The sequence below is a fragment of the Opisthorchis viverrini genome, assembly GCF_000715545.1.
Source record: "Opisthorchis viverrini unplaced genomic scaffold opera_v5_165, whole genome shotgun sequence".
Classification (NCBI taxonomy): domain Eukaryota; kingdom Metazoa; phylum Platyhelminthes; class Trematoda; order Opisthorchiida; family Opisthorchiidae; genus Opisthorchis; species Opisthorchis viverrini.
The window spans coordinates 860,926-870,524 of NW_008751822.1; the positions used below are offsets into that span (position 1 = coordinate 860,926).

The following is a 9,599-nucleotide window of genomic DNA, read 5'->3' on the forward strand; positions in this document are numbered from 1 at the left end:
GGTAATAAGCGACATGATACAAACTACACAACAACCTAAGCTTTTAGGATCGAATAAAGCTTATGTTCACTCTGTTTCTGTACGCATCGTGTGCCATAAGTTGACAATCCGGGTCATCTGTCAGCTGACTTTAGTCGATCTGGTCGAGTAGGACACTGATGTTTCATGTCCGCCCACAAACGTTCAAGCATTTTCCAGACACATATTAGTGTTTCACAACCCATTTGTCTTTACTTGAGGGCTGGTGTCACGAAGTTTATTCCTTTTCATATCTTGGGCTGAGCAACATCCTATTAGCAGATTAAATCGTTCAGTACTATTGTCTTTGATATCCCTTTGCTCAAAAATGTGTTAGCAAGACGCGAATGACGCCTTCCAGTGCCGAGACGTGGATTCTTCAACTTATTCGGAGAAGTGCACACCGATTGTATTCAAACCCCACTAAAATTATGCGTGATACCCGTAAGACGTGGCCTTTATGTACGTCCAAAACTGTCTGAATAAGGGTTTATTTTATTCCCGAATCTTCTGTGGCCTCTGACTATGCAGTATCTTGAATTGGAGCATCAGTACATCATGGGCATTTTCCCTTACGTCCCGGAGACCAGAAATAGTGGTCTTCTTTTCGAATCTAAGTGAGCATGTAATGGTCAGTCCCCCGGAGATTTCTAAGCAAAAATTTAATTCACTAGTGGGAAACCGGGAATTAGCAAGCACTCTTTTGTTTTGGACAGATGTTTTGTTCAAGGTGGTCAGAACTCCTGTACTGACCTGGGAAAACAGGTAGTACCCATTCTTCCGCAGTTTTTCAGCGACTGAACACCGTTGTTCAACGGATAAAACGGTTTCGTACCCCTTAGAAAACTTATTTGAGCGATGCGTCGGTAATTTGAAATTAAACGTAATACAAGTAACCCCACTACAAGATGGTAAGTTAGCTTTCGAAATTCAGGTAGACTGAAATGGCTGTACGGCAGACGACAACTTCCTTGTTATCGTCTAGTGCTGCTTCCACTCGTGATGATGATGATAACGATGCTGATGCTGATGATGATGACGATGATGACGATGATGATGATGATGATGATGGAATTCCAGCACTATGTGACAAGGTTTGTTTCAAGACCTGGCCTATGACCAAGGATTGATGCAGATTTCTGCGGTTTAGCGCTCTTGCACAAAGGCGCTCCCAAGCCCAACCGTACCGAGTCCGTCAACCGCCAAAGCAAGTTGGAAATGTACGCAGAAATACTTCAGTAATCCGGCTCAGTGTCTATTTGGCGCCCTCACAGAGCGAGAAGTGAGAGGCGTTTGAAAGCAAACTTTAATTTAAACTAATACGGAGGCAGAGTAAGATTCACCAAACAATCAACGTCATCGTCAAAATTAGGATCTGTGTCAACTGAAGACAATGAACATGATGCAAGGAATGTCCTCTGGTTGGCTTTGAAATTTAGACGTTGTTTGCTTGCAGAAGTTACGAGGCTTGACGGTGGTGGTACGTGGTTTCCAGTAACGCTTGGTTTCACTCTAAACCCCGGTTGAACCTCCGCTGACGGTGTCCCAAAGCAGTGATTGTAGGTACCCGAAGCAGCTTGCATTCTTCGTCCCTCTTGTCCAATTCGATTTTTGCATGTCCGTTGACGTATGTAGCTGGAAGGTGACCAAATCCGATCAAGTAAATTTGGACACAGGACTGCACAACTGAGCTTTTCATATTCACGTTGAGTATGTTTATTGGTGGCAGTAGACTGGGCATTACTGAAGTTCATTTTACCTGTGGAGGTTAGGATGGATGGTACATCCTCCGAAGTACTGAATGCTCCGTGATTATTTGAAGCATCAGGGTACGAAGATGCGGGTGCGTCTTTTTCACGTGACTGTAGATCTACTTGTTTTGAACCGGCATTTTCTTCACAATCTTCGGAAAACGCGTCTGTTGAATTCATAGGCCATGGCCAAAACTGTATGGTCGGGGGGTTTAACGCAATGAGATTTTCCAGATACTGTGATTCACAGGGGCAGGGAATGAACGTTGGGTATCGGTCACTAGTTGGTGGACCAATGTAATCATTGTGTTTGTAGAGTGTCAAAGTTGTGTTCATCAGATCTTCAGACATAAGCATTTTTGTTGTAGGAGTTAAATTTAATGACCAAGGCCCAATCTGACATTCTGAAAGACCAGACTTTGCCATACCATGGGTGACTTCGTCTTGGTTGCCAAGGGTATTTATTGTTTGAGCCTGGTTTGCACCAGAGGTCGACGTAGTAGGTAGACTTTCGCTTGTAAGTAACTCTGGAGAATCGGGTTTCCTAGAAGTAGATGTGCGAGCCTCGGAGACCGAAAATGACGACAGGCGATCGAGTTCGTGAATCTGTTCTTTGGAGGGGGCTTCAGGCAAAGAGGACTTTAGCACAAGAGGCTTAGCTTCAAAAGATGCCTGGTCAAACTGGGCCATTTGTTCGAAGTCTTCCAGAAAGTGAACCTCATTAGAGCTTAATGCGTGCGTCGGATTTTGTTGAAGCAACTTGTTTGCGGTCTCCATTGAAGAAACACTTCCTGCTAAGGCTAACTTCATCAATCTCTTGAACTGCCTCAAAAACTCTTTTTCGTCTGAAGTTAATGAGTCCGGGGCCTTTTGTTTTAATAATTTATATCTTGCTTTCATAAACGAAGTGCTTGCTATGGGATGTGACCGCATTATTTTTCTGTACTGCTTCAGAAACTCACATTCATCTGGTGTTAGTGTGTCGAAAGGCTTTCGATTCAATGATTCATACCTGGATTTGATTGACACAACGCTTCCTGTTGGTCGCAACTGCGTCACTTGCCTATAATGCTCCGAAAGATCACGTTCTTCTGTAGTTAGTGCACCTGTTGGTTTTGGTTTGGACATGTTATACTCGGTTTTCACTGAAGACGTGCTTGCCTTGCGTTCGTGATGCTCTGTTGAAGGTAATTTTTGTGAAGTTATCTGTTCCATCAAATCATTTACGGCTTCTATGGAGGGAGAACTTAGGCTAGTATGAGTCGTTTCACCCGCATCAGAACTTTGAATACGAAGAACAGGTTTTTTATGAATTTCGTTTGTCTGAGGTTCAGGTTTTACGTCCCGCATTTTCCGTAGCGCATCTAAAGTTAGTTGTTTATGGATTTTAACGTTGTGAATATCATTGGTTGCATCAATAAGTGAGCCATCTGGTTTCTTGACGTCCAATCTGCTCCTGTCATGCAAGAGTTTCTCTTGCATTGCTTTGGTTATGGCTAAATCTGACAAGACTGCTGCACGCAACCGAATGCTATCTATTCTGGTAGTGGGCATTTCTCTCATTATGTCTATAAGTGAACCAGATGGTTTTTCTACATCCAAACTATCTTTTTCTTGCAATAGTTTTCTCTCTGCTGCATTGGTTATAGTCAGATCTTCCGGAGCTTTTGCTAGTAATCGTGGGCTATCAGACGTTCTTATCTCACGGGCTTCTGGAGATCTCTTATTCAACTTCAAATTCAGTACCTCCAGTTGCTCGGTGGCGATGTCTTCTAAAGGCTTAGTTAAAAGTTTTCCTCCTCCCGAATCTTTTGGAGACCTACTTGACTTTGATGCCTTATCCAACTTCCCCTCAGCCGGTCGTGATTGGTTCCTAGTGGGTTCGGACTTGAACGGCTCTGGCTGCTTGGTGTAATCATCAGCTGAATGTATGGGTTTTTCGGGCATTAGATACAAATCAGCTTCATTTTGTTTGGGGGTGAATTTGGGTTCGATATAGTTGTGAACGGGTTGAGGACAAGCTGTCAAAATACTTTTATCAATATCAAGTGGTGTCTGTTCTTGCAGGTGTTGACTCTGATCATTCGCTGCTGTCGCCTCATGGTTTGGTAGCTTGCTCGGCAGTTGCCGCTCGCTTGGATTTGTTAGCTCTTCTGGTTTCGACACAATCTGACCCCAAGTTGATGGAAGTTCGCTTGGTATCAGGCCACCTTGTTGCCCCACACTACTCATCACTGACACACCTTGTGGTCCAATTTGTATCCATGAGTAGAACGGTCCGAAAGGGCATGCATAGAGGTCACCAGCTACACGCTGAGCTAAGTGGATATTTGGCTGTTGGGGCTCCGAGCTTGTGAGTGGCGGACCACCAGAAATTTGTTGGGCTTGGACGCCATTTGCGGTTCCTATTAGGTAGTGCCCAATAAGAGGGGTGTGATACACACAGATGTCCGATCTTACCGGACAGCCAAGCCCGCTCGTTGGATCTTGCGTAAAGTTGACCATACATCCAATGTCTGGATAGACGTATGGGCTCATGCTATCCTGCCGTTTATGGGCATCTGACGCCATCAGTGGATTTCCAGCAGTGACGCTCGATAGGGGAGTTTCAAGTACAGGTGCTACGGGGGCTGGTACGAGAAGGTGTGGCCAATGTTGCGTGATCCACACGTTAACGTCCGAAGCGTGACCGGTGCCCGAAGTCTGTGGATTCAATGGGAAGGGATGACTCTGCTGTCCTGTGAACTGAAACATCGCTGCAAACGGTACCTTAATATGGTCGGCAACTTCTTGTGCTGTAACTTGTTTTCCGTTTTCATTTCTAGCGGGGGAAAACGATTGATCACATTCATTCGCCTGTGGCATGAATAAAGCTTTTGGCACCTGGCTGTCACCTATGAGCTCAGCGGAAGTAGCTCCGTTGTCTAAATATTCATCACCATTTATTCTTGCACTGTGATTACTAACTTTTGCCGAACTAGACTTCGAATATTTGCGCTTTTCTGTCGTGTGGCTTTGTTGATTGGTATTATTGTCGCTGAATCTAGGCTGGGGCCTAATTTCCGTGCTGACTTCTATTAAATATTTGCCATCTGAGATTTGTCGACCAGTATTTCTTTGAGAAATAGACTTCAAGGAACTTGAAGATATCCGCGATAGCTTTCGCTCAGTATATAGTTTGTCCAGGCCCATGGCTAAAGAAGTTGTTGCGAGCTCTTTTGAAGTTAGCAGCAGTTGTTCTGGCAGTTGTGTTGGTTGGGGCGAGAAGTCGGTTTGATTCAGTGCCTCAAGATCAATCGGTTTATCAAAGGAATTAAAGAAATCAGACTTGTCAAGTCTGGGTTGACTGAAGTCATTCCAGTCTGATGTAACTGTATTATCCCTTGAGCCAACCGTATGAGTAGGTGATTCTCGAGTTCCCCCAGCAGTTCCGAGCTCTGGCTTAGCTTTGTGTCGCTTAAGTGCATTGGTTCATATTTCTTATCGCTACACTCAGTTTGTTTGGCACTATCCAAACCCTTTGGCGTATGCTTGTCACTGCCGTCCACAGGGAACCAACTAATCGAAATGATTTCCCCACCTGATCGTTGCGTTTGCTGTGCGTCTGCATGTACTTCTTTAACATGTTTTGAGGATCTGTCTGAAGAAGATTCAACCAGGCTTATTTGTCCTGGTGGCAGTCTTTCTTTCATTACTTGAGTTGTATCGGTCGCCTCTTTTTGATGCAGCTCATCCGAATCATCTGTGGGTACCTGGCAATTGTCTTCTTCAAGATGCGGAGACGCGATATCAGTGGGTAGGACTGATGGTACCAGGTTAAAGACTTCCTCTTCGTGTTGACTGGTTAAAACAGAAACCGGTACGTTGTCGTTGAGAATTTCTTGGGAGCTCGTCTTTGTTGGAACTACTGCCTGGTAAGGTTCAGCCTCACTACTTCTTGCTACATCCTTGAAAACAACTGAATAAGGCCCTGAAATGTGCTTTGGCTCAGTAATCTCATACTCATTTGGAATGTTGTTAGGGTCTTTGTCGGAGGACCTCAGTAGCCATTTTTCTTCTTCAGAACTGGGCATGACAGAGCTAGCCCGGTTGATTCTCAGCTTCTCTTGGTCAGCGCTTGCGCCTGCCGATTTTNCATTTTTCTTCTTCAGAACTGGGCATGACAGAGCTAGCCCGGTTGATTCTCAGCTTCTCTTGGTCAGCGCTTGCGCCTTGCCGATTTTTCCAACTTTCCCTACTTCCAACCCTGACCAAACTCGAACTTAGTGGGATCTTGTTGCTTGGAAATCGAGCCGAAACAGGCATGTGAATCGGGGATATTACTGTCCCACCAGCGGAGTGCCGACCCTTCCTACCTTTAGTACGAGCCTTCAAAAGATTTTTGATGGTCCTTTCTATTCCTAGAAAGTCAAGTGCGGTCAGTCTACGTGAAGGCTCTGAGCTTTTATATGTAAGTTCATCGAATGTTCGATGTGGTCTTAGTTGCTTTTCCAAAGCCGGCATGCGCCTTGGTGTAATCCCTTTTGCAGTGGGATTGTAGTAAATGTTAAACGCGTCGGCACAAGGCATGCTAGCAGCTCTTCGTTTCTCTTCTTGCAGTTTTGAATTGCCCATGCCCGGTGTGGTTTGCTCGAAAGAAGTACGCGTAGTTATGCTGACGCTCACAGTGCTAGCACGGGAACTGCGCTTGCGTTTGCGTTTTTTAGATTTCAACGAAATGCGTTTTACTCTCTCCTGACCTGCCCCGTCATAGTTGTTAGTATCAGCCTCACTAGCAGACTGCGAGTATCCGTAACATGTATCTGTAGCATCCTCATACTCTGCGTCCATATTGTTCACATCGGCACACGTTGAATCACTCTGAATACACTTTTGCATACGTTTCTCGTTTTGCACACGTCTCCTCGAGAATGATTGCTCGTCTGTGGGAGTAAACAGCAGTCTCCTTCTGAGTCTTTGAGGGTCTTTTGGGGCGAAGTTGGAGAAAACACGACCAGTTACCGATTTATCACTTGAATGAGTTACATTATTTCTTGGCGGGAGGTTGGCATTCCGAACATTTACCAGATCATACATATCGCCGAAGATAAATGGTCTCAGATCGGTGTATAGACTAGGTTGAAGCATTTTCGGGGTTCCTGTCACTGTGTTGGGGCATATTTTATCCTTTTCAGTCCCCAGCCGAGTGCTCGTAGCGCCAGTTATCGTGGAAACTTTGACTGCGTGAAATGAACTCGAGGTGCACGATAGATGTTCAGCTCCATCGTTATCTAACTTTCCTGATGAAGAAAGCCTATCTCTTTTACTTATGTGCGCGGCGTACTTCAAACTGATGAACTCGTTCGGAGTTATTTCAAGTGACCAATCGCTAGTTGATGAATAAACTGCGGATGCAGTTCTTCGAATAACAAATGGTTTTGACGGCCTTCTGTTTAACTCAACAGAGCTGCTGTCGCTGCTTACATTTGACAGTATTCCTGATGAGCGGGCAAAGAGCCGACTTCTCCTGGATGGCGGTATTGATTTGTTTGTGTCAGAGAATGTTTTTAGTAAACGGTTTAAAACCTCCGGTAGCTCTTGATTTTGACAGCTTGTAGTTTTGATTTCATGGATGGATTTAGATCCATGAACCTTGTTTGGCCTATGTGCTCGATGAGCTGAAGTTCGCTTCCGTCCAACCTTCGCAGACAGTTGTTCCTTCTCATTTTCTTCCAAGCGGGCCGAAAGCGCAGCTGCGTTTGTCGTTTCCCTGTTGTTAGCATTGCTACCGACTGCGCCATGTGTACCTGATTGAAACCAAGTTGAGTGAAACGCAGATCTTATAGGAATAAGTTCTGCATGGTAGTTCATTCCTTGTTGGCTATTTGATCGCCTTTGGATGTAAACTCTCAGTATTTCATCACCGTGGTAAGGGGAGCGCTGAACTTGATCCAGGACTGTTGGAAATTTCAGCTCGAATTCCGAAGGAGGAACCTTGCCCAATTTTAAGTTCAGACAACCACGTTTCTCGTACCACACGAAGTATACCCCATTATGGATTGATTCTGAATTATTTTTGAAATAGGCTGAAGCAGGTGTGTTGTAGTCCACGCGGGAAATCTGTTCACTGAATTTCAGAAAGTGCACCAGAGACAACGGGCTATTGAAAGGTTCCACGAGAATGTCAGTGATCTAGACGATGAGAGTAAAAAATAGTGATCCAGGAAACTTGGATTAACGAGGAATTTGTGAACTGTATCCTGGTGAGTCTTGACCACAAATTTAAACAGTGTTTTGTTATCAAGAGTGACCTACCTAACTTAAAAGTCAGTATCCTGCAATCCGAAATCCGATATACAGTAAAATGTAAGCAGCAAGGTGTCAAACGAAGCGCTCTTAAACGTTTAAAACTATTTCATCTGGGAGGAGCAACCCTATTTAGCGGGTTCAAGTGTCTTCTTTTTTATCTCACTTCGTTAACATTTCAAACAAGGCCAAGAATTCTGTAGCCACCGGTACCCATATTTTTTGCGATACGATTCAGCTGGCTGGACGATAACTTGTCCGGATAGTCTTGAAGAGTTTCGTGGTTCATTATACTAAATTTTGGTTGTTAAGGTCTTCTTCTCTATGGTACAAACTTATCATAATTCTCCGGTAATATCAATCCAATGGTAAGCACTGCCGCTTAATTCCCACTCAGTCAAGAGGAAGGAAAGACCTAGTGGTATGTAGAGAAGACGGAATGATTAGAAAAGATACGAAGAACATTTGATCTTAAGGGCACCGATTAACTGCACATTTCTTACGCCATCTCATGGTAATGAATTAAAGATATCTGGTTATATGCCACCACTGGGTCTACCCCAGCACCTTAGAAACTGTGCTCAGTGCAAGCCGGTCATACGGGAGGAAAGTTTCTGCCGGACAGTTTTGCCTAGAAATGACTCATCATTGGGATAAGTGTTGCACAAAACCGTTAAATTTTCATTCATGCGCCCGATCCATCCAGAAGATTTCGTGGCGCTTATGCACCTTGATTTTCTATATCAATACTATGACCTGTCCATCATGAACTCTACCAGCAAAGGTTTGAGGTGGAGCAAATTATCGTTCGTAGACAATTTTGTGCGTGTATTGCATATGACTATACCACCGCAATCTGAGAGACTCTATATGGCGGTCTTCCTAATCGTAATGACCACAAAGGCTCAATCGTGCGCCGATTCTTCACGAAGAAGCTGTAGCCACATAACTTCTGTCATGCAGCGTATGTATAGACCTAGCAACTTGAATCCTTGTTACTCAATAGCTCGAGAGAGCCCAGTAGTTGAAGAGCAAACTAACTGACCGGGAACTTCATGGTTTGAACACGACTCCGGCATCTTCTCGGTCGCTCCTCTCTAGGCCTGGACAACCTCAGCCTTCGTAGTTCCTTAGGGTGGCATCGGAGCTAGACACCGAAAGGCTGGATGATTATTGTCAGTTTGTTACTTGTTTCGTTGTTAAGAAGACTATAGAACCGGAAACGTGAAATTATTTTCTTTGTGCTGCGACCGCTTTGGTCAGCTGTCAGTCTGTCATGCCTTGATATACTGTTCTACGTAAAATCCAATTCATATATAGCTTCTTGTGAATTAGTGCGTAGCCTTGTTCTTTAGTAGATCATGTGATGGCATTACGCTAAAATCTTGAGGCCCTCGCATATCTGTAATGAAAATTGCGGGAATGCATGCTGTGATGCTGCTACATCGAGAGTGGCTTGCAGCATCTGAACACTTCTCAAGTGATTTCATTAGTTCCCCGGTCTACTTAATAAGTCACTGTCAAGGGGTATATATATATATATAT

The 9,599-nt window shown here is 44.4% G+C and overlaps 2 protein-coding genes across 2 annotated transcripts in view; both read right to left on the reverse strand.

The window, feature by feature from the left end:
* Positions 1 to 1,334: 1,334 nt before the first annotated feature.
* T265_07308 (hypothetical protein) lies at positions 1,335 to 5,842 on the reverse strand (the record flags this gene model as incomplete). Its single annotated transcript, XM_009172795.1, has 2 exons — positions 1,335 to 5,115; positions 5,163 to 5,842. 2 exons carry the CDS (start codon positions 5,840 to 5,842, stop codon positions 1,335 to 1,337), a joined length of 4,461 nt encoding a protein of 1,486 aa, XP_009171059.1.
* A 37-nt stretch (positions 5,843 to 5,879) lies between these two features.
* T265_07309 (hypothetical protein) overlaps positions 5,880 to 9,599 on the reverse strand; it is a gene marked incomplete at both ends in the record, with an annotated part of 22,688 nt that continues 18,968 nt past the window's right edge. Inside the window, one exon of the mRNA XM_009172796.1 lies at positions 5,880 to 7,940. Coding sequence (XP_009171060.1) covers positions 5,880 to 7,940 — 2,061 coding nt within the window. The remainder of the gene's footprint in view (positions 7,941 to 9,599) is intronic.